The sequence below is a fragment of the Orcinus orca genome, chromosome 3, assembly GCF_937001465.1.
Source record: "Orcinus orca chromosome 3, mOrcOrc1.1, whole genome shotgun sequence".
NCBI classification, from domain to species: Eukaryota; Metazoa; Chordata; class Mammalia; order Artiodactyla; family Delphinidae; genus Orcinus; species Orcinus orca.
Window position 1 is genome coordinate 68,883,292 of NC_064561.1, and position 24,648 is coordinate 68,907,939.

The 24,648-nt window shown below is 51.4% G+C and overlaps 2 protein-coding genes and 1 long non-coding RNA gene across 5 annotated transcripts in view; 1 reads left to right on the top strand and 2 right to left on the bottom strand.

The window, feature by feature from the left end:
* Positions 1 to 1,821, bottom strand: part of CXXC5 (CXXC finger protein 5) — a 34,281-nt gene extending 32,460 nt beyond the window's left edge. The window contains exon 1 of one of the 2 annotated variants that reach the window (XM_004280295.3): positions 1,257 to 1,821. The gene's annotated coding sequence lies outside the window, so the exon portion shown is untranslated. Of the gene's footprint in view, positions 1 to 1,091; positions 1,185 to 1,256 lie in introns of those variants that run through there. The other variant, XM_033406657.2, reaches the window with a different exon arrangement.
* On the top strand, positions 152 to 19,575 carry LOC125964021 (uncharacterized). Its single transcript, XR_007476518.1, has 3 exons — positions 152 to 770; positions 920 to 1,187; positions 19,162 to 19,575. It is a non-coding gene; the product is annotated as an uncharacterized LOC125964021 (long non-coding RNA).
* A 2,634-nt stretch (positions 19,576 to 22,209) lies between these two features.
* The window catches only part of UBE2D2 (ubiquitin conjugating enzyme E2 D2), a 59,134-nt gene continuing 56,695 nt past the window's right edge, over positions 22,210 to 24,648 (bottom strand). For both annotated transcript variants that reach the window (XM_004280297.3, XM_033406658.2), the window contains one exon: positions 22,210 to 23,141. In XM_004280297.3, coding sequence (XP_004280345.1) covers positions 23,096 to 23,141 — 46 coding nt within the window. In that variant the 3' untranslated portion in view covers positions 22,210 to 23,095. The remainder of the gene's footprint in view (positions 23,142 to 24,648) is intronic.

Below are 24,648 nucleotides of genomic sequence, written 5' to 3' on the forward strand. Positions count from 1 at the left end.
TTCCGATTCCTGAAGGGGGGGGAGACCAAAAAGCGATCTTGCTCCCTCATTGGGTGCTTCAGCTCTTCTGACAGGTCCCGGAGGCGGCCCCCCATTTAAAAACTGGGGTCACTCACTTTCTGTTGATCCTACAAATAAACAAAGCCAGGCGCACCCCGCGCTCCCCGCCGGAAAGCAGCCCATTACGGGCGAGGACAACTTCCCCCAGCAAGAAAATTAACACATTCTTCTCGCGGCGGTTCGGCCCCCCGCTCTGGGGAAGAAGAGAGGAGGGGGCTCGGGGCCAAACTTCACGGGTAAATTTGGGGCCAGAGCAACGAAGCAGGCGCCTGGGACACCCGCCTCCCACAGCTCCGCAGCTAGAGGAACACCCCCATTCTCCCTCCCTGGCTTTGCATGCTGCTTGGCCACGCGGGGCTCAGGAGACAGCCTGAAAGACTCCCTAAGGCTAGGGAGGAAGGGAGAAAGAGGCCGCGGAGAGCAGTGGTGGTCGGGGGTGATACTTTGACGGAAAAAAAAAAAAAGGTCAAACTTGGTCAGCCCGCCAGGCACCCCGCGGGCAGCGGGGGCGAGGAGCCTCAGGGGAAATGTAGAAGTGGCCACCGCCCCCTCCAAGTGGAGGGGGAGACTCAGCCACGCGTCGTCCTGGGCGTTAGAGCAGTAATGCCCCCAAAACACAGGGCTGCGAATGGGGTCTGTTGGGGGGAGTGCGCGCCGGAGATCTCCAATCAGCCGCCCCCGCAGGCGGAGCGCCCGCCCAACACCGAGAGGTGAGGACACGGGCTCCCGCCGCCCCTGTGCCCTCAAGCGCGAGTACTTGGGGAGGGGACCGTACCCCTCAGGGAGAGCCCCGACCCCAATCCATGGCGCCCAAGCCGCCGTCCCCGACCCTAAAACCCCTCTTTTTGTCTGAACTCAGTGATCTGCGACCGAGCTGACTGCGGCTTGGGGAGGCTTGAGTATAGAAGAGGCCATCGAGCAATCACCGGAGCTAGGGATCCCAGCCTCCGGGGCTCCGAGGCTCAGACTACGGGCGCCCCCCGCCACACCCAAACACGGACCCCTCTTTTCCCGTCCCTGGCTCTCCGCACCTGAACTTCGGGGGAGCCCGCGCCGCCAAACTTTCCGCAGACTTGCAGCGAACTCCGGCCCCGGCCGCGCACCGGGCCCCGGGGGAGGAGAGGGAGGTAGGCGGGGAAGGGGAGGGGGCCGGCCTTCGGGGGGGGGTCGGGGGAGGGCCGTGGCCCGACACCTACCGGCTCTCAGAGTCGTCCAAGCCGCCACTGCCGCCGCCGCCGCCGCCGCGAGGCCGAGGGGGAGGGGAGGGGCGGGGAGCTGCGCTCCGCTCTGGGCACCGCCGCCGCGGTGCGCTCCGCTCCAGCCGCGCCGCCCGCCGTGCCCGGGTCCGGAGCCGGAGTCACGCCGCCGCGGCTGGTCGGAGGCGGGGAGGGGGGGGAGCCTGCAGCACCTGCCCCTCCTCCCCCTCCCCGCGGCCCAAATTAAAAAACAACAAAAAGCAACTAATCACCCCCAAGCGTAGCGCTGAGCGGCTGGCGGAGGGCGCAGCGTGAGGCGCCCGGACTCAGCAGGCAACGCGCATGGCTGGGCGCTGGGCTGGGCAGGGCAGGGACGCGGGGCCCGGCTTCGGGGAACAAGGTTCGGCCGCTCTTCTCTCTCGGCTCGGGCGCCTGCTGTCGCCGCCGCCACCGCCTCTGCTGCCGCCTCTACATCCCCGCTCAGGCTCCGCCGCCTCTGCCACCGCCGCCGCCGCCGCGCGCCCGCCCGGGCAGGAGCTCTGAACGCTGCCCGGGGGCTGCCGGCAAAACCCGGACCGGACTCAACGCTCCCTCCTCCTTCCTCCCCCCCCCCCCCCGCCAACCTCGGCTCCCCTCCCTCCTCCCTCCGCCTCCCTCCCGACGCAGCTCTGGCCACTTGGACGCCGCAGGCTCTGAGGCCGGAGCCGCAGCCACTGCGCCTCAAGCTCCCCGCGCTCTGACGAGGTCGGCCCAGGCTGAGCTCCCCAGCGCGCCCCGTCTTCACCTCTTTTTCTGCAACTTTACAAAAAATAAGAGGACCTCTCCCGTTCTGTGAGGAGTGCATGGGCTTGGAGACGCACCTTATGGGGAAATCCGCCATCTCTCTGCCCCCTCTCTCCAGCCGGCCGCGAAGCTACAAGGACCAGTAGGAAGGGTTTGGCCGCGCCCCTCAGCTCAGGTGCGCGTAGGGCCGAGAACTCATAGCCGAGCACTCTTGGAGCTAGACGCGTCTTCAAAGATTGCACCCTTCCCAGAGTGCATTCCCGTACTCGGTGGGCTCTAGTTACCCGGGAGAAAGGGGGTGGAGGTTCCTGTCCCCATTACACAGATGAGGAAACTGATCCAAGAAAGGACATTTTGTTACCTACGCTGGCCCCAACGGAAACCCTGAGTCCTGGAGCTAAAGCGACTACATTGTGGTGCCCTGAGACCGTGGCCTGTGAACTCTGAGCCCGAAACAGTGCCTAGCACAGAGAAACGCTCAAAGACACTGGTTGAAAGAGAGAACAAAAGCCCAGCGGGTACAGATTTGGGCCCGCATATCCTCGCCGTCATTCAGTGCCCCCTCCATCTGCCCAGCTTGGGCTAATCCTAAAGCTGCAGATGTCATCTTCTCACCACTTCAGGGACCCACAGAGCGAGCCCCAGGCTCACTCGTATAATCCCAAAGTGGAAAGTTTCTTCAATTCTGTGGAATTCGTGGGGGTGGATTTGTGCTGCCTCCGCGAGACAGAGAAAACACAGCCCCCAGACCAGAGACCCTAACAGGAAAGGGGCAGGACGGTTTGCGAAGTCTGCCTAGGGTTAAACATTACAGCCTGAGAATGATTGGGACCCAGATAACAGGGAGTTAACTGCGGCGACCTGGTGCCTCCAGCCACTGGAGCAGTCTCAGTGGAAGAAGCAAAACTAGCTCCCACCTCGCTGTTTCCTCCTCTGTGCCCTCTGCCTCGGTGTTGGAGGGCCTGGGGCCTAGGTCTCATGGGAGCAGCCGCTGGTGCCCACCCTCCAAGCCTTCTAAATTTGGCTTTGGGACTTTGACCCTGCCAGGGGATAGGGGTGTGAGGGAGGTGTCAGAGGGCAGAGTTCATCTGGAATGTGTTGTCTCTCTACCTGTCCTGACCTCCCAGGCCACAGGGAATGACCCTCTCTTGAACACCCCCTCCCTTCCACAAAAGCTGAGAAGTGTCCTCCTTTAACTGTGTGTCAACGAATGGCTCCCTAGCCTGTCCAGCAAGCTTCCTCAAAGCCACACCAAACGTACCATGTGAGTAAAGCAAGGTACTTGCTCTGAGAACACAGTTTTAAGACAAACGAACACCTCCAGATTATCCCCCCTAAACTGCTTAAATTAAAGATAGACATTCTGGGCCCCACCCTGACTGTCAGGTACAGTATGGTGTTAGGCACTGACCATACAAGGCGAAAAGAAGCAGGGTCCCAGGCCTAGATGCTCAAGGATCTGCAAACACTTAGCCCACCACTGTCTACCTTTTCTGGGGAAGCTGAGGCCCAAACTGTGAGGTGGGACCTGTTGCCCAGGAGTCAGCAGCAGGCCTCAGAGGATTAGGACCCAAGAAATGAAATGAAAGTCCTCAGGGCTTCTGAAGCCTAGGGTGAGTGCAGAATCAGGCCCTGCATACCTGAAAAAAGCTTCATGCTGAAATCCATGGGGGGTGGGGGTGATAGTAGCTCCACCTTAGGGAATTACTATTAATTACCCACTTTTTTCCCCAAGACCTCTGTCCCCTCCCCATCTCAGGAGGGCAAAGCCCAGGGGGCTGCAGGCTGCAATGGAGATGAGTCAGGTGATACCAATGGTGACTTTCTCAGGGAACCGGTGTTGGTATATGCCTGGCCTAGTTTAGAGAGTGGATCTTGGAGTCTTCCCCTTTTCCTGGAAATTAAGAAGTGGAGGGAGACCCAGATCCTCACTTATCCACCCCAGGTAGGAACCAGAGAGGAGAGTGGCAGAACTGTCCACATGGAAAATGCAACATGAACAGGAAATGCCACGTGCAAACCATCCACATAGAACTCTCTACCATAACAAGTAAGACAAGGGGGAGACACCCAGGAAGGATTGGGCGGGAGGTCTCTGGCCTTGGGAGAGACTATCCCCACCCCAGGCCCCTTCCACAAGAAGAAGTAAAGGGATCCTGGTTCACAGTCCCTCCAAAAAGGAGTATTGGAGTTTCATATTGCTATTCAATCAATCAGCTTAGAGTCAGGAAGCAAATTCCATAAGTCTCCAGTACCTGTCGGGGAGAGAAGGGCCCTGCACCCACCTACCCTGTCTTCCGGGTAGGAATGTGTCAGTCCAGTACCCTGGATCCTGCTCTCCTGGTCCTGGTTATAATATCCATAGCTGGCATTTACAAAGCCCTTACCCTGAGCAGGGCATTAAGCTAAATAGTTAAGGTAACTTATCTCATTTAATCTTTACATCAGCCCCAGTAGTAGTATTGTCCCCATTTTTCAGATGAGGAAACTGACATGAGACTGGCACCAAAGTTGTTTTCCTAACTTCAGAGATTTGCTGTCCTAGTGAGGCTTCTCACACACAGATCTGCCTGGGGTTCACCTGTTCCTCATCCTGTAGTGACTAATCAGAGCCCATAGGGCTCAGCTCAAGCCCCTTCCCCAACTTGGCCTGGCTTCCCTAACTGGTCTGTTCTTCCCTGCAATCCCTGAGCCCTGCTGACCAACACCACTCAACACTGGTGGTTCCCTCAGACACCCCAAAACTTCCCTTCAAGTATCTGTGGCTTTGCATGCACTGTTCCCTCTGCCCAGAAGGGCCTTAATCAAGCTCACCTCCTGAAGTCCTCACTGAAGCCCAAGAGCATGTATCACTCCACTGGGAACCTTCTTTGACTTCTACTCCCCACCTCAGTTTGGCTTATATCTACAGAGCCAGCACTAGCCTTTGTGCAAATTAGAAAAAGCTACCACTTTTTGGCAGATATAGGTACCCCCATGTGGCAGCAGGTCATACACTGTCTTCCAGTCTTCCTAGACCCCTTGGCCAGGTGTCTTTTTTGCAGTGCATGCACTGAACAATTGTACTCTGCGGCCTGGCTTTGGGGGCCCTCATCTGTCCCCTCCTATGGCCACAGTGACCACACTGCACAGAAATAGCTTTTATTTGCTCATTGTCTCCCTGTCCCCTCACTACTACCACCCACGAAAATTTGCTGAGGGTAAGGGAGAGTCTCCTACCTGCTCTGGGCCTGAAGCCTGGCACTAAGTACGTACCAGTAGTAAGGATTGTAGCCAACAGTTTTCTGAGCACTTACTATGTGTCTGGCACCACACTAATTGCTTTCTGTGAATATGCTTATTTAATCCTGGTATTCAAGACAACTGCTTAATGTTACAAAGTAGCAAAACCAAGATTTAAACCCATGCCTTGTGTGGGGGATCTACCTTTTCCATGACTACCATCTATCAGCTAATGTCAGTCATTGATTAAACATCCAGTGACTGGGAACGGCTGCATGGAGAGGAGTGTGGGAGTTAGTCTCCAATAAAGATGGCCAACCCAGAGCTTGGCCTATGCCTCTCCTGAGGCCCCAGTTCCCGCATCTGTATCACAGAAAATGAGAGCCAGGGCATTTGGAGCCCTGCCTCAGGGCAGAGTGCAGGATAATGCTCAGTGGGGTCACACTGGACTGTGACCTTGGCCAAAATTCCAGAGCAGGGCTGGGGGTGCAAACATGGGCAGGGGAAGAGGGAAGTTTGACTGCCTAGACATGGGCCCACGCCTCTGGGGTCTAAGCCCTCACATACCACTGGCCCTTCGGCCCCACCCCTGCCCCCATGACCTCCGAAGGGACAAGAGAACCGTGAAACTAGAAGGAAATTTCAGAAAAGCTACATCTGTTTCTTAGGAGGCCAAGGTCCAGCCATCCCTAAGAAGTCAGTTTGGTGGCCCAGCCTGGCCCTGAGCTGTGTAAACAGTGGGGAAGGGAGGCGGGCAGAAGGGGGACTCCAGTCCCAGAATAAAATGACTCTGGGGTGAGGCTGGGAGGGAGCAGAGACCAGGCCAACACATACACTCACACTTAGTATTTCCGCTTGCACCCCAGCACACAGCTACACATGTGCCAGACAACCAGAAGTAGCCCCATGCTCTGCCAGGCCCAGGGAACTCAGCCCTTATGTGGTAAGGGAAGGGGAGTGGGGACAGTTGGGGGCGTCTGTCATGCCCCTGACAGTAACTCTTTTTTTCTTAAGATCTTCCTTCTTTCCTCCCTCTCTCCCTCCCTCCCTCCCTCCCTCTCTCCCTGGCTGTGTTGGGTCTTCATTGCTGCACTCAGGCTTTGGGCTTTCTGTTGCAGGGAGCGGGGGCTACTCTTCGTTGCGGCGCGCGGGCTTCTCATTGCAGTGGCTTCTCTTGTTGCAGAGCACGGGCTCTAGGCACGCAGGCTCAGTAGTTGTGATGCACGTACTTAGTTGCTCCGTGGCACGTGGGATCTTCCAGGACCAGGTATCAAACCCATGTCCCCTGCGTTGGCAGGCGGATTCTTAACCACTGCGCCACCAGGAAGTCCCCTGACAGTAACTCTTGACTTCACTAGGCACAGTCATGGTTCAACTGTCTCTCCAACAGGAAGTGGGACTGTGTGCTCCCAGAGGCCAAAGCTGTGGCTCCATGGCCTCAGGGTCAAGAAGAGGGAGGGGCCGCAAGGTAACAGAAAGGGGCCTTGGGGGAGGGGAGGACACAGCGTCCCAAACCTGGAGGCCACAGACCAGGCCCAAAGAGGGGGGGCCGGTGGTGGTGTGCCCTGGGCATCCAGAAGCCTGGCCAGAAAGTGCTCTACCCAAGACATGCAGGCTAGGGTGGGGTGATACGGAGAAAAGTTGCTGGAGGTGGAGAGGTGGGGCTAGGCCTCCCCTCACAGATGTGACTCCAGAAGGCAAAGCAGGGTCTTAAATGTCCCTCACACTGAGACTTTGGAAAACAGGACCCAGCCTCCCTCCTCAGACCACACCCTACCTACCAACCCCTACTTTGCCTTCCTCTTCCAGAGAATGGGGTACTCAGGCAGTTGCCTGGGGGTAGGCCCAGGATGAACTGCTCTTTGAACTGGCGGGACTGGTTCTGTGTCTAGCCACCTGGGCAGTCACGGGTTGCTTGCCTTGCTGGGCCTGTGAGGAGGGAGGCCTCAGGAAGGGGCCCCTCGTAAATCGTTAACTCCCAGAGCAGCCTCTGCTGCCGGGTCCCCTCAGCCCCACCCCCAGTTGCGACTCTGACACTTAGAGAGCCCACCAGCCCCCCCGGAGGCCAGAGTCAGAGGTTAGAGGTCAGAGCCAGAGGTCGCAGCACCTGGACAAATCCCTCCCCCGACTATCTGGAGGGAGGTGTGGGGGGGAGATGGGGACGGTGTCTTTGGGGAAGGCCCTTCTCTCTTGAGTTCAGAGCTTCTCACCCTAGTTTGCCCTCCAGCCTTCCTACTGTAGCCCTGACCTTTGCCTCTTAGGAGAGAGTCAGGAGCTCTTGGTGGGCCTCCTGGGGCAGCCCCTGGGCAAGTCCCAACCCCACCAGACCCTTATCCTCAGAGAGATAACTATGCCAGTCCCACCCACTTCACCCTCAAGGGGTATCACCAGGACTAGATAATGAATGGGTTGAGGAAAAGAATTAGATACTGTTCAGAATTGGGATAGGACCCTCAGCATTGTTCCAACCCTGCTTCCTGGTGCTGGGGTCCCCCAAGGGAAATAATAAAGGCTGCCTTTCTGAAGATATTGTGTTAAACCCTTTACCTCCTTGGTAATCTGTTTAGCAATCACATTCTCATTTTGCAAATAAGGAAACTGAGGCTCTGAGAGGAGAGGTGACTTACCTAGGCTGTGGCAGCTGTACAGGAGCAGGGCCAGGATTTGAACCCGTTGTGTGCTCTCAAGCTGAACCCTTGAAGGGTTCTCTGTCTCCTTCTTAAATTCCTAAACTACAGGTGAGGAGACACCCTAAAGCCAGAATGGGCGGAACAATCCCCCCAGTGTAACACTGGTTGTAGCGGGGCTGATATGAGGCAGGTAGGGGAGGGTATGTGGGCAGGAGACTGCCAATGCCCCCAACCTCTCTGTAAGCCCCTCCTCCAGGGCAGCTCCCCCTCAGGTCACGCAGCCCCAGGTGCTACCACAGAGGAGGCTTGGCTGCTGCTCCCCCCACACCTCAGGAAGAACTCCCCTGACCCAGACAGGCTAAGGAGGGAGGACTGATGGTGCTACCACCCTTTTCGCTAGGGAGGCATCTCAGAAGCCGAGGAGACAGAGATCAAAAAAAAAAAAATCAACTTTTAATCGAGATTGCAGATTCAGAAAAGATTCATAAATGAAATGATTCCCCGAGGAAATATAAAAAGTTACTTACGGCACAGCTAAATTGAGCATGCTTCAATCAGGGGCTGTTGAGAAATCATTAAGATATACAAGACGCTTTTTTAGATATATGTGGGCTCCATCAGGAGAGATGGCCATTGCTCCAGTTAGAGAGAGATCTGGCCTTGAGCTGGCTTGGCCTGCTGGGTCACCTCCTTGGACTCATGGCTGGGGAAGGAGGGCAAAGTGGGGAGAAACCCTACCTGCCAGGCCTCAAGGGCCACTGCCCAGAGGTTGTTACTGCCCCTAGGGGCCCAGAGACTCTCTGGCAAGGGAGAGTGGAGCAGAAGGGATTATGGTTAGAACTTTTTATTGATTGAAGTAGCTTTTTCCCACTTTCTATCAGCAAAATGGGACGTGGCAGAGCTAGAGCTACTTCCCTCAAAAAACTAAAGAGGGGACCCCCCCACCCCCATATCCCCTCGCCCCTTGCCCTATTGCTTGGGTCAGCCTGAGGAAGTGATCACTACTTGGACAGAGAAAGACCAGAATGTGCTCTCAGATCTATGTCTGAGGGCTTTGCCTTGGGGGAGGGGCAGGCCAGGGAACACTGGGGTAGTGGACTACCCTGGGGAATTTTCAAGGATGATCACTAGCTTTTGAGAAGACATTCTCCCCTCTCCACTGTAGCCATAATCCATTTCTTCACTGGAAGGCTTATTTGAGGTCTAACCCTCCTCTCTTGCAGCCTGTGGGGGTCTTTCTGCCTCTTCCTTTCCCAATGCCTAGGACTTTCAGGATTGAGGCTAGGACATCAGTGGAGGGTCTCTGCTGAATACTTATCACCTTCCCCCTTCTGTGCACTCCTGGGGACCAAAACTCCTGGGCTTTAGACAAGGTCAAGGCCTTACTCATCTCCATGCTCTGTCAAGTACCTGGTCCTCAGTTGGTGTCAAATATTTACTGAAGAGGAGGGAGGGCATCAGGATGCAGCTGGGGCAATCTGTCCCGTGGGGGTGGGGGTGGAGGAGAAAGGAGACAGGCAAGAGCCTGCTCAGGGGACTGTAAGTGGCAGTGCCTGGACCCCCTTTCTTAGGCCCATCTGCCTGGGTAGCCCCCTCCTCCATTAAATCATCAAGGGTGGCAAGAAACCCGAGCTGGATGGTCGTGGCCACACTGCCTTGTGGGTGACCCGAACCCGATCCTGGCCAGGCCGAGGCGCTATTTTAAACTCCAGCTCCAAGCTGCTGCCTCATACCGCTTGGCCCATCTCTGGTTACAAAGCCACTGCCCACCTCCCGGCCACTTCCTCCTCCCCACCCTAGGACCCCCTAGGCTGGTGCTGGGTTCAATGTGTCTTGGGGAAACCCTGATCTCTGTAGGCCCTGGTCTGTCAACTGGCACCAGTGCTCTTCTCCATCCCCTAGCTGAGCCCAGTTAGGCACCCTCATCCCTCTACCCACACAAGGACCTGACCTTTATTTTGACTGAAAATTCCCCCATGGGGTTCTCTTCCCCAGGAATAAGGGCACACCCTGGCCAGAGAACCACACAGCCCAGGAGAGGGCAGATGCTACAGGAAGAAAGGAAGTAGGTTAGACTTAAGTAGGGACTTCCCAGCAGTGACACTATGCTCTAGAAAACTTTCCCTTACCTCAATGCCTGCCTGCCTGCTTGAGCAGGAAGAGGGAGATGACTCCAGAGGGAGCTCCCTCCCCCAGTCCTCAGGCTCAAGGGCTTCTGGGTCGGGGGGGACTCAGGTAGCACTTAGCCACCCACAGTGTCTTCTTTCCTCCCCTTCCTGAAGGGGAGAGCTCGGCATTCAGGTGGCCCAGCTGTCAGCTGGCTGGGCCCGCTGGACTTGTGTCCACAATCCTGCTCCAGGCAGTAGCCCCCACTGGCTCTCAGTCCTGCCAGACCTACTCCCAACCCAACACTGGCCTAGAGGGAGGCAGCAGAGACATTGCCAGGGCACCAAGGGAAGGCAGGAGGCTGATCATCCATGTTGGCTCCCCTCATCTCAAGCTGGCTGGACAGAAGGTCGCACAGGCAGCCTGAGTACCCCCATGAACGCCCCCGCTCCCCCGCCCCCATGCTATGTAGTCTCAGCAGTAAGGTGTTGGCACCAAGCCTGGTGCAGCTGAGCAGTGACGCCAAATGCTCTGCCATCTCAGGCAAGCATGGTTCCCTCCAACCTAGCAGGGGCCATGGGGAGGGGGGAGAGTGTCTCCCACCCTCCTGGGCCTGAGACAGCTGGGGACAGAGCCTTTTTGGAAACCTCCCTTTCCACTACTGAAGAGGATATATGGCATCCCCATGGGGTCCTAGCCACCCCTTCCAACCCAGGGGGCTGGTCCTGAGGTTAGACCAGTGATTCTCAACTAGAGCTGATTTTGCCTCCCAGGGGGCATTCGGCAATATCTGGAGACGTTTTTGGTTGTCACAACTGCTGCTAAGCATCTTACAATGCACAGGACAAAGAATTAAATGGCCCAAAATGTCAATAGTGCTGAGGTTAAGAAACCCTTGGAAGAAGTCCTTGACTAATCTGGGAGCCTGGTAGGAGATAGGAGGTATTCTCCACACAACACTCACAGGGGCCGAGGCTCATCATTTCCCACCCCCAACAGGCAGAGAAGGTCCTCCTGCCATTCTGGCTTCAAAGGCCCCTTATAGCCTGAGGAATGTGGTAAGCCGCCTGCCTGCCCACCCACCCACCAGCCTCTGGGCTTGTTAGAAAAAGTGCCCATGGGGGGATGGGGACGGCAACACTTCACCTGCCCATGATGGGAATTCAGACATATCCTACCTACCAAGCGAGCCCTACAGAGCCCTCCCCTCAAGAGGATCTGTGGAAAAGTATAGGGGTTGCCCTGCCCCACCAGACCCATCCCCAGAGGGTTGGCCCAGCATGGGGCTGGCTGGAAGCTCTGGCCTCCTCCTCATCTCTCTGCCTCCTCCCATTTCTATTTAGGAGGCAGCCATGGTGGCTCGGCTCTTGTCTCTGGTTTCCTAGGGAGCTCTGCTGAAGCAGCCCAGCCTCCATGGGTCCATCTGTCAGGGAGGCTGTTCCGCCCCATCGATTGCTGTTCCCAGGGGGCTGTGCTGCTCGAGGGACCCAATGTGGCGGCCAGATAGGAGGGAACTACACCGATAAGAGGGGGGTGGGGGCAGCTTGGCAGCAGGCAGAGCTGAGGGGAGCTGACACTTTAGGGAGAAGAAACAAAGCTAGACAGGCATGAGAAATGCAGAGGGCCGGGGCACCAAGGCAGGAGGCTGGCTGGAATGACCTCTGAAGCCAGCTGGCACTCTCAGGACTCAGTTTTGCTCCTGGACACACCAAATTCCCACTTGCAAAGACAATAATAATAATTGCTAATACATGTTGAGCAGGAACAGTATGTCCAGCACTGGATTGGGGGCTTTGCACACCTCTGCTTTCATCTGAGGCTCACACTCATCCAAAGCAGGTGCTGTTATATTCCTCCACAAGGGAGGAAGAGAACCAGAGAGGTTACAGCACTTGTCAGCAGGCACACAGAGGAGCTGGGACTAGAATTGGAGGCGGGTCAGCCTGGGCAGCAGCTATGCCCCAGTCCCAGACAATGCCAGGCCTAGGGGGAGGAGGTGTGTCTCGCCAGGCAAGAGGCCCTGCCCGCCCTCCCCATGGAGCCGCCTCCTCCCCTGGGCTCTGTGACATCTGCCCCGCTTCCCGGCCCCAGACAGCTGCCCGAAGCCACGTCAGCACTTCCACCGGGGAGCCTGGAAACTGGCTCTAGCCCCTGGGCAAAGGGGGACCAGGAAGGCTGAGTCCCCGACACGGTGGCCTTGAGAGGCTGTGATCCACTCAGCCCAGCAGGTGGTGGGTCAGCATGACCTTGGGTTGGGCTTTTCTGAGCCTCAGTTTCCCCGGTTCAGATGGGGGGGTTGCTTTGGGAAGGGTTCAGAGGAGAATGCAGCTGCGTCTTGGGTGGACAGGAGCAAACATTCCCTTGCAGCCAGAGTTCTGGGGGCACCCCAGGGAGCCTGCGACCCCCATTGTCCACTCGGGGCCAGGTGGTCATTTGGCGAGGCTCATATGGGTGAGGAGGAGGGTGGGGAGGTGTCTATGCCCGGCTCAAGCCCGAGCACTGGCTGGCTGGGGCCAGAGATAACCGGCGCCTCCCGGAAAATCATTAGCATCTGTTTGGGCCACGGCAAAGCTGGCCCGCAGGCGCCTCCGCCCCGCCGGAAACAGCCCCCCACGCCCCCACCCGAGCGCACAGGCGCACCGACCATGCCCCCACCCTCCCCGGGGCCAGCTCAAACTAGTGGAGCGACAAGCATCCACCCACCCAAGGAGGAAGGTCTGGGTGCAGGGCCGCAGGCCGGGCAGGCGGGGATCTGGCCTCTCCGTCGGGCGTCCTGGCGTGGGCGGTCCGGTCCGCGCTCTGGGCGATCCAGGCCGGCTCTTAGTGGCGCCCGCGCTGGCGGCAGCCCAGGGAGTGTGTGGAAATGACACCGCCAGGGCGGCGGAGATCCCCCCTCCTGACATTGGCTGGAAAGTGGAGCAGCTCGTCAGGGACAATCAATGGCGATCGATCGCTGCACGGCGCGGGCGGGCGGCGCGGGGGAGGGGCAGTGGTGCTGGCATACGCGGCTGAGGTCAGACAACACACAGACCCGAAAAGGGGCACAGCGGCACATGGGGTGACACGGACACACAATCTGTACAGGGATGGGCCACTATGGGCCACTGCCCCCACCATGGAAGCACACTCACCTCACGGAGTTACAGCATACTACAACAGTCTCTGACACAAGTTAGGACAGGAGGGTCAAGGGGTCAAACAAATGGTTCCCCCGGACACACACAATAGGGTCACAGACACATAACAATGCAGCCAGTCACGCTGTCACACAACCAGTTCACAGCACCACAACCGATGACCCTACACTAGACACCCACATCACCAAAATACAAAATAAGTCATACATTCTACTAGCTGGTCTCAACTACAGGACAGAAGGGAGTTACATACTCTGGCTGCACAACAAAGCAAAAAAGTCACACAGCCAAATTATACACCATCACCATCACCTCAAAAAACATTGTCAAACTGGGTCTTAAACTATGGAACAACACAGTGGAGCCCCATATTGGCAACACAAAACAGGACAGAGAGTCCAAGTATACAACAGGACCCCACACTGCCACAAGTTGCACTTCAGCAAGTAAGACAGAGGTGCAGCTGTATCACATCTGCCAACGAGAATATAACATGGCACAATAAACATTGTGGCACAGGCAAACCAGCATTAACTCTCAGGGTTCTGACGGAACCAAATGAGTTACTGCAGGTTAGGCACTTAGCACAGGGCCAAGCACATGGTAAGCACTCAAAACACAGAGGGTAGTGGGATCATTTTTAATGTCTGTATACTAGTTAAGTCATATCAATATGATTGTAACTACTTAATAGCATCACTCTCTCCAGATAGGTCCATTCCTGTCCAGGAACCCGATTCATCCCAACAACAAAATTAGTTCAGCCATTACACACACCTGGGAAACACAATTCAAGTGTCACAAACCACTCACACTGCTGCACTCACTCACACAGTGGCCATACATATCAATTCCCCTAGTACACTGCCACACTGGCCACACACACTTTGGGACTTCCGTGGGGAAACCACCCCCAATCTCTCATCAGGTGCAACTCAACTAGTACATAGCTACTGGCCCCATTTCCTGCCACTCTCACAAGGCTGTAGAACACAAAGCACCGCCCACCCAGCAGTGATCTGCTCTCTCAGTTAAAACAAGGTCCAGAACCTCCCACGCAAGCTCCTTAAGGACCATCCCTAATCAGTCTCTCTCTCCATTCCGCCATTTTTTGTACAGAAACCGAGGCATCAGTTCCAGAGCGCTCCCTTTTCCAAATCTAAAGCAGGAAAGAGGGCTGGCCCCTGATCTCAGAAATCCACCCCACCCCTCAGCACCACCATTTCCCAGTGGTACATGTGTGTAGGAACAAGGCCAAGATCCCTCATTCCTTCAACACACACTTACAGGCCACTCCTGTGCTTCCAGTTGTAGGGCCAGCTGGGCTGTAGCCCTTATTTCCTCCAGTTAAGGCCTGGGACCTCCCAGGGGCTTCCAGGAATCCCTTGCAGCCAGGGAGCTCCCCCTAAATGTGCCACCCGGAAAGACTTCAAACATTCCCTAGTTTTGCCTGGCTGTTTAACACTGCCTAATTCCCCAGCCTCTCTGTGCCTGGATCCCAAATCCTGCCTGTTGATCCAAGATTCCAATGGCTGCCCCACTTCGAGACCTCATGCACGCACACACAGGCACTCTTTAAGAGAGCATAGAACCACTAGGTGGCCTGTGCTCTAGAATGGGGGAAAGCAATGATTCTGGGCTATGGGCAGTGCTACAATCACCCACGTCTCATCCCTTACTCTCACCCTTCAGGTAGGGCGGGGAAACAGCTGGGGGAGGTCTGGCCTCCTTCCACAACATCCCCACTCCCAGATGGCTGGAGGCAGCTCTTCCCAGCATCCCCTTCCAGGCTTTTATTCACCAGAAAGGGTATCTGAGCTCCCCTTTTGTCCCCCAAGAGAAACAGAGGGACACAAACCCTATGCAGGGGCACACAGGCTGGCCAGGCATGTCCACCATCTAAATGCCTACCCATTCTGTTTTTAGGCACATTCTTTTTTTTTTTTTTTTTTGCGGTACGCGGGCCTCTCACTGTTGCGGCCTCTCCCATTGCGGAGCACCGGCTCCGGAGGCCCAGGCTCAGCGGCCATGGCTCACGGGCCCAGCCGCGGAGATCTTCCCGGACTGGGGCACGAACCCGCATCCCCTGCATCGGCAGGCAGACTCTCAACCACTGTGCCACCAGGGAAGCCCTAGGCACATTCTTGCAGGCCTTGCCAAGTGGGTATGAAAGGCATAGGCCCCAAAGGGGCCCAGACAGCCTGCCCCAAGTCCCTGGGTGTCCCAGGAGCTGGTCCTGCTCAAAATCATCTGGCTTGTATAAGAGTCCAGCAAAAATGTCCAACTACCCACGCCTACTACCCTGAATCCATAAGCACCCACAGCCGCAACCCTTTAATTTGATAAGGCCATTTTCCACCAAGCATTGCCTATGGGCCAGGCTGGGCCAAGTGCCCATTTTCCAGATGAGAAAACCAAGCAAAGGAGAGAGAAATTAGTTGCTCAAGAATATACAACTGAAAAGTCATGGGCCTGTGATTCAAATACAGATTCGACTTCTGTTCCTCAAAGGCTACACAGTTTAGGCTCACACCCATATGCATAAACACTAAGGAATGTTCATGCTCACAATTCTCTCACACGTTCCTACACACATGGGCAGCCCCCTCCCGCACATACTCACACATACAAGCAGGCCTACACTCTCCCACGCCTGGGGCCTGTCAGCCACATTCTCCATGGCTCCCTCCCTCCAACAGGGACAGGGACAGGCAGGGAGTCCACATTCCCAGGTTTCTGCCCTGCCCCTGCCCCCCCACCCTTCCCACTCAAAGCACACATTCCTCCTGCTACAGCCAGATAACCAGCCCCAGGGGGAGGCCTGGGAGAAAGCAAGGCATTCTGGGGGCCAGACTGCTGGGCCTACTCTGGGCTGCCTAAGCCAGCTCTACTGCCTGGATCTGGCAAGGTAGGAAGCCAGAAGCTTTCCCTGCAGATAGCCCCCACCCTTCTAGCCACGCTAGACCCGAGGCTTCCCTCCATATTCCAGGAACTTTCTTATGCTCAGAGATTCACACTCCAGGAAGGGCCCCCAAGGGTCTCCCAACTCACCCTTTGGATGCAAAATCCCTTATACAGTTAGTAACTAGAGCAGGACCTAGGGAGCTCCCAGGACTCCTCTCTCTCCCACTCTTAAAGCGTCTCTCAGCAGGTGAAAGCGCAGGTTCCATGCACCAACAGCCCCCAGGCAGTTTTCCCCATCTGGGGGTAGTGGCAGTTAATTCTCACAGCTCTGCCTGGGGTGCAGCCACTTGGAGGGCTCAGCAAATCTGGAGATATTTGCATACCCAGATGGCCGAGCCTGGAATTTCAAAGAATTCCCCAAGAAGAGGCAGCTGGCTTCCGGGTAGTGGCCCTGGAGGCTCACAGCTGTTGGGCTGGAAAACTGGGGAGTCTAGGGCCCCAACACACAAGATAAGATTGAAAAGGACAAGGGAAGAACATCTCCCAGGCCCTATCACCAGCCCCCAGCTCTGTTCCTCCTGTCCCCAGCCCTCCACCCCTCAGGTATGAAAAGTCATGTCCTGGTTGCCCAGAGTAGGTAGGCAGGCAAAGGAGACAGGGCTAGTTGGCTAGAGTCAGAGAGACTGCCTGCCTTTGGGGAAAGGTAACAGTGGGCACCAGACAGAGAAGTGCCAGAAATATGAAATCCCCTTGTTCACATGAAGCAACAGACAGGCCTTTGTCCCCATGCAACCTGCAGTTAGGTGGGCAAAGCCCTGGCCTGGTCCCTACGAACCTGTCCACACACAGGCATATGGCTACTATACCAATGGTGAGGGGAATGGGGAGCTGGTGGCTTGACACTTCTGGCAGGCCTTGGGCTAGAATACTAATCTGTTCCCTCATTGTGATTAAGGCTATGATGGAGCATAATGAGCTCGACACTGGGCCATCCAGTTCTGGATAAACAGTAAACAAAGCCAAACCCAAACAGGCCTCCCCACCCCAACCAAAGCTCCTCCCAGGTTCTGTCCAAGCCGATTTACTGACCACCTACCTCATGGTTGTTACAGCTATAGGTCACCACTGCCCTCTGCTGGCAACTCAGGCACTAGCATCCACTCAGATACTAGCTCGCTCCCTACCCAAGCAAATGCACTTCAGTCACCTCCTCCATCTGTGGGCATAGAAACTTAAGCCTACCCAACTGTCACTTAAGTCAGAAGGTGGCAGGGGGCAGGATTAGCAGGGAGGAACCCAGGGACACAGTGTGTCAGAGGAGAAATCACAAAGGAATTCTGCCCCTCTTCCCAAAATTTACGTCCAAAACTTCAAGTGTCCTTTCTCTCCAGCTTAGAGGTTAAAACCCCACACTCATGGGAACAGTGCCTGCCCCATAACCTGTTGCAATGCAGCAGAACCTCCCCTTTACCCCTTGTCTTATGCCTTCTCTTTGTCCCCTCCAAAGGAGGGCCAGGCTTAGATGATCTGGAACCATCCTTTGAAAAAGCTCAACTTCTCTGGCAGGTCTGAGAAAGCCTTTGTTCCCCTGGTTCCTTCTGTTACACTGCAGCAGGTGACTGGAAGTCCTGGGTGCCTCTGAAACAAGGCCAGCTCCCCTCAACTTTTACTGCAACACCCTGCAAGCAGCCACACCTTTCAAAGATGGCAGAGATGTGGAATGGAGGTGGGGGGAGACTGCCCAGAAGGACCTAACCAGTATTGCCCCTTAATTAGCTGGGGGAAGCTCCAGAAGCCCGTCAGGTAGGTAGCCTAGATTTGCCAACTACCTCAAGCATGGAACATCTCTCACCCCTGAGCTGGCTCTGGAGCCCAAATGTCAGGTTGTACTTGTGTACTGTTTCTAGAAACCTCCAGGTCAGAAGGCCTAAGTAGCAGTTTTAGAGCTTTCAAAGCTACTCACTTCCTATGGAAAACTTCAAAGGTGAGAAAGCTGGCCAAACCCTTCCTACTCACTCTCATCCTCTATAGAGGCCCTACAATTTAGGGTAGGGGAGTACCCTTTAAGAGTCAAGATTTTTAAGTACTTAGGAAGAAATTCAAACAGGAGAACAAGTGGCTCAGGGCAAGGAGTGAGGTTCCTGGGAAAATGGCTGCTGTCGCCCCTCGTATCCTTAGAAGTCTGAAAAGGAACATGGCACACTGACTGAGGCTGGTGCTGCTCTTCTCTGGACATCAGTCACCAGAGGCCTGGGCACTCAGTAACTTCTTGGCCTTTCCAAAGGTGATCAACCATTTGCTTTCAGTGTATATACACTGTAGGGTTATCAGGAACCCCAGCCCTGGAAAAGGCCATTCTATTAATAACAACTCACACAGGAGATTAAAAGCAAACAAAACCCCCACTCAATTGAAAACTATTAAGTGCTATCCTGGTGCTAAGACATTCATATAGTTCTTCATCCGATAAGAAGCAGGCTACAGTTTGCCTCCAGTTAAGGTGCAGCTCCACAAAAAATTCAAAGATGAAAAGTAATCAATTGTCACAAAAACGTCTGACTCTGCCTCTTCTTCAATCAGCCCAGGAGCAGGCACTGAGAAAGGGCAAAGCTGGCTGGTGACTGTGTCACACATTGAGCCACTGAGACCAAAGGCCTTAAAGGCTTTACAGTCAGTCCCAAGCTTTGAGCTTTGCCACTTATATTGACTAGGGTAAAATATGGCAACAATGGGGGAATGTATGTGTTTCGGGATCACCGTGAGAAGCTGATCCCATGGCCGGTTTTCATTATTTCTAAGCCCATCCCAGGAATTGTATTCAGGCACCTCTGAATATCCCTGGAAATATTCAGAGGTGCCTGAATACCAACCACTTATACCAGCTGGGGCTAAGGTTAGGAAAAGGCTTTTAAGGAAGCCTTTTGTTTGGTACAGAGAACTCAGAGCCACTTTTCATCTAAGCACATGCACAACAAAGGAATGATGAAACAGGAAACAGGCTCCAGGAGTGTCCCAAAGGAAGTCTATTTTCTCTTCCTGGATGGATATGAATGTATATTCTGATAGTTTGCTACCTTCATAGTTATTCTCATATTAAAAGTCTGTTTTCTCCACCCTCTCCAGGCTGCTGGCCCCGGCCAGGATCCTGAATGGCTTTTTAGCACGCTCTAAGTTCTACATTTGGGAGCTACCAGATGACAAACCTGACTGGCTGAAAGCCGGACTGGCCTTGGGTACCTCCATCTTCTTGTGGATCTATCTCATCAAACATAATGAAGATATTTTAGAATATAAAAGAAGAAATGGGTTGGAATAAACTTTTGATATACTAATACAGTATGTCCCATATAGTGATTATAACTGTTCCTCTGGATTTACCAATCTGTTGAGTTATAAACATAAGAGAAAAAGTTTTACGTGATATTACGTTGAGTCAGCATTTGTGCTTTGCTTAAATGGGAAAAAAAAAATCTGCTTTCTCTACCATCACAATCACCAGAATAACCCATCACGTGAAATAAAGACTGTTTCACAAAGGGAATGAAATGGAGATGGCTTCCTAACATGAATGACAGTTTTCTGCAGGGGTAATAAAGATGCTATTCCTGAGTAGGAAGGAAGGAAAGATGTGTTCATAATTCAGAAGATCTAGGAACTGAAGAAAGTTCTTCTATTAAAACCTAGCCACTGGTTGTTAATGGGTATGGTACAGCAGACTAAGACAAAAGCCACAGTTTCACTCTAATTGCAGACAAGGGGCGGTTTACAGGCATTCCAACTGTAGTTTAGAAATAATTCATTTCTCCTGACAACCTACCTAGGGCTCCAAATTACTTGTTGAGGCAAAGAGGAATGACTAGAAAAGTGGAATACTGTAGCTGTTGGAAGTAGAAAAGGAATGCCTCAATTTCTAGGTCAGTGCAGAGAACATGGGCCCCCCTCTCTGACCACCACATCCTTCTCTCTAAAGACCTCCCTGCTGCTCCCACCCCAAGAGTCCTCTTTCCAAATCTTTATATTACAAACTAGCAGGACAACACTACCTTTGACCACTGGCCAGTAACAGAGCATGCAAGTATCCAAAATCATGTAGCTTTACCAAAAGAGACTGTTCCAACTATAACTTGATCAAGCACTCCATGTTGTTAAGAAGCAAAGCAGGGGCTTCCCTGGTGGCGCAGTGGTTAAGAATCTGCCTGCCAATGCAGGGGACACAGGTTCGAGCCCTGGTCTGGGAAGATCCCACATGCCGTGGAGCATCTAAGCCCGTGCGCCACAACTACTGAGCCTGCACTCTAGAGCCCGCAAGCCACAACTACTGAAGCCTGCGTGCGCCTAGAGCCCGTGCTCCGCAACGAGAGAAGCTACTGTAATGAGAAGCCTGCGCACCTCAACGAAGAGTAGCCCCTGCTCACCACAACTAGAGAAAGCCCGTGCGCAGCAACGAAGACCCAACACAGCCAAAAATAAATAAATAAAATTAATACATTAAGAAAAAAAGAAGCAAAGCAATTAACATATACACACTACTATATATAAAATAGATAACCAACAAGGACCTACTGTATAGCACGGGGAACTATACTCAATATTTTGTAATAACCTATAAGGGAAAAGAATCTATCTATCTATCTATACACACACACACACACATATACATATATATACATATGAAACTGAATCACTTTGCTGTACACCTGAAACTAATACAACACTGTAAACCAATTATACTTCAATTAAAAACAAAAAAGAAGCAATGGGAACCCATACACTGACATTCCTTTGTAACCACTGCCCACCAAGATAATCAAATCTACTGCAAACAAGCTTTCACATGTGATAAAACTACAGACACTTCTGTAAAAAGCAATGTGATCCCAGATGAGACCCATCCTGAGTTACGCACTTTTTTTGTGAGTGGGGAAGGTGGTCTCCTCACTGAGCCTTCATTCTGGCCAAGGCATATGTAAGCAGACTGCACCAAATATGTTCCAAACTCAAATGAGCAAGACCAAACTGCATTCAAAAGCCAAATGTTTCATGAACACCAGGATGACTTTTACTTAAAAGTACTCTTGTGAAAATATCTACATTATGACCTAATAAATGGTAATAAGCTGGCTGCTGTTTAAGATGACAAAGAATGGGGCTTTCAGGATCTGTGCAACTAACCCATGGTCAACAGTCAAAAACTGAATTCCCACTTACCCATGATACTGAGAATGAGGATAATTTTAGGTTAGAGCTCAATTCTAACTCCTTTACCCACAACTATTAATAGTCAAACTTCTTTGCAAGGTCAAGGATGCTAGAAATGCTAATAATAAGTAGCCAGCAGCTAAAATGAAGCACTTTAAAGGTTTCAGGTATCACACCTTAGTTCTGAGATGGAATAGTGACACTGAGAGATAAGACAAGTTAAACAAGTTTAAAACCAAAAGCAGTGGACATTTATTCCTCAATTTTTGTGCAAGAGTGTAAAGATGCATTTGAAAGAACCTGACGGCTAGAGAGCATCAGCCATTGCTTTCAGGCTGGCCTGGTTTACAATTAGATTAGGAGAAGTAGGGGGAAAAAAAGTAACTTGCCTAGTTCACAGGAACGATGTTTCTGGCAAACACAGCTGTTTACAAGTTTCAAACTACATTTTACTAGCGTCAAGGGAAGACCAAAAAGCCACATACAGTACAATTTAAAATTGGATGAACATCCTGCAATGTTAGTGCAAAGTAATTATGTAGACTCTCCAATACAAGATTGTGCTCATGTTTCCCAGGTTTGGTCAATGTTGTTTTTACAATCACAATCACAGAAGCTGAACTTACCAAATAGCAATGCCTTTGTTTTATGTCCTATGTACCAAAGGAATGTCACAAGGTTTCAGTGAAATGCAGCTTAGTTTCAATAATAAAGCAAATTTCTTATTTAGTTTAACAGTCATGTTCCTGGAATACTGCACATATAAATTTCATGAAAATTCTTTTAAGCTTATGCGTTTATCTTGTTCAGTAAAATTACTTTCAAGATATCCTTTTTACTATGTAAACTGAATTGTTTCATGATTTTGAAATGCAACCAGTATAAATGAAAACATTTTAGGGGTGGGAAAAAATCCACCACTAATCTCAGCTAGACAAAATTCTTAAAATCAAAAAGCCTATTCACACAAAATTATATGTAATGACTGTAGTAATCAGTTTATTACACAGATTAATCATTCTTGAACGTACAGGCTCCAGAGGAGCAATTGGGTCTTTAAATATACACAAGTATTTCCATCGAATGAATTTTCACCCTTACATCCAGATAGACCTAAGCAGTTAAAAACATAAGAAAAATAAGAGCTATTAGCTATGTATTAACTGAGAAACCACATACAAACCAAAGAATATGGAAGAGAGAAAGAGGGGCTGAAGGACGAAGGTTGAAGGGTGGGGAGATGTAAAAGAGTTGGAAACAAAGCCCATCACACTTTACTTACTAATAGCTCCAATCCATTTAAATGTTGACCAGTTAAACTTAGACCTTAAAATACAGGATGTAGGTAGAGTTTAATCTGATTGGTCATAACTTTCACCTAAGACGTTAAGTCCTTCGGAATAAAACGAATACAGAAACAGCTTCATGTTCTTGGCCTTGCTTTTCATAACTGTTTTGAGTTTAATGGGATTTCACTTAAAAAACAATCTCCTACAGGTCAGTGGAGCTTTTCTTCCCCATCCAAGCACACAACATACCCACCACCCCTCACTCTGCCGTTATCCAAATTTAAGTCAATAAGGAAAGCTTTTAGTCTCACACCTAGGTTATGCCTGGAGAACTGGCTTGTCACACACACACTTCTCTGCTAGGAGGCAATGTTGGTACAGAAGTACAGTATTTCTAGTTTGTTGTTCCAAGTATGTACAACACGCAGCACTGCTGTATCAGGTAAACATGTGCACAAGGGAAGATGAGGCGTGGGCTCATAGAAAGCAGTCAAATGGAAATCAAAAGGACTTTCTCTTTCAGAGTTCCCCTATCTTTATTTGTAGAGGTTATCCAATAATTTCTTTAATTACATCGCATACTTCTGAGTCCATTCCCGAGCTATTCTGTTGTACCTGTACACACAAAGAGAAGCTTAGCTTAACACAGGTGAGGAGTCAGTTAGAAAGCAAGAGTTCATTCATTATCGAATGCAGTAACTTGAAGGGAATAACTTATAGTATATTCAAGCTAAGCCATCTTCCTACTCCAAATTTTTAATAAGCATTTATTCAATGACAGTGGGAAATATCCTATAAATGCTACTAATACAGGATTCTAATTAAATTTTAGCACTTGCTGGCATATCCTCAGTCTATACTTGATCGACGTATTTCTAACAGACAATCTTCAACCCTTGTTTGACTTATTTGGAGTTCTTGGAACAATATAATTCTATATTATATGGTGCTTGAAATCATATAATAATGATTAAATTGACATAATACTTTCCCCTGCATCAATAAAACAACCAGTTCTGGCAGACTTATTTTAACAATTTGGTTGCTAAAATGAATGGGTTTATTGCTCCAGAAGAACATTCTAGTAGTAAAATAAGTAGGGCAAAAGGATCTTTAATTCTTTGATCAAAAAAGTTCTGCTGACCATTACCGCCACAATGACTTGGGAAAAATGCCCATAATTCTAAATATGGGACAAAATGGTTCTCTAATCAAAAAATGTATTTATGGGTTTCCCTGGTGGCGCAGTGGTTGAGAGTCTGCCTGCCGATGCAGGGGACACGGGTTCGTGCCCTGGTCCGGGAAGATCCCACATGCCACGGAGCGGCTGAGCCCGTGAGCCATGGCCACTGAGCCTGCGCGTCTGGAGCCTGTGCTCCGCAACGGCAGAGGCCACAACAGTGAGAGGCCCGCATACTGAAAAAAAAAAAAAAAAAAAGTATTTCTAAGTAAATTCACAAATAGAAAAAAGCATTATCTAATTTTATTCTGAATGCAGCCAAGAATACATAGTTATAGATACTATTCAGACCTAAATACAGAAAAAAACTAAACTAAGAACCAATTGCTGTTAGAATTCCCCATTCTCAATGCAGCTCCATTTTAAAATATCCTATTTATATGCCTCTCTAACCAATAATTCAATTAATTGTTTAATCTTTGATATTTTAACTTTAGAAAATTATCCACTACTTCCCAACTATTTCCTTCACACTCTAATTGAATAATACACAAAACAAACAAACAAAAATTTCAACACTTTCAGTTATTATCTCTTGTGATATCCTGACCACTCTTCAATAATTCACAATACAATTCTAAAATATGTAAATTCTACAAGTTTTGTTTTAAAGGAAACTTGGGGCTAATAACATTTATTAATAATCAATGTCTTGTAACATTTATTCACTTTCTTTTTTACACTATTCCAAATGGTAGAAAATCAATTCTCTTTCCCATTAATTTATAAATACCTACCTAAGACAAATGGGCTCTTGATGCAAAATCTTTACACGTCAAAAGCCAAGCAGAAGACCTAAAGCTGTTGGAAAATATACTATAGAAAAAGTTTTTCTAGGCAGTAGGAGTCATGAAACAATCAGATATAAAATCATTTACTTAT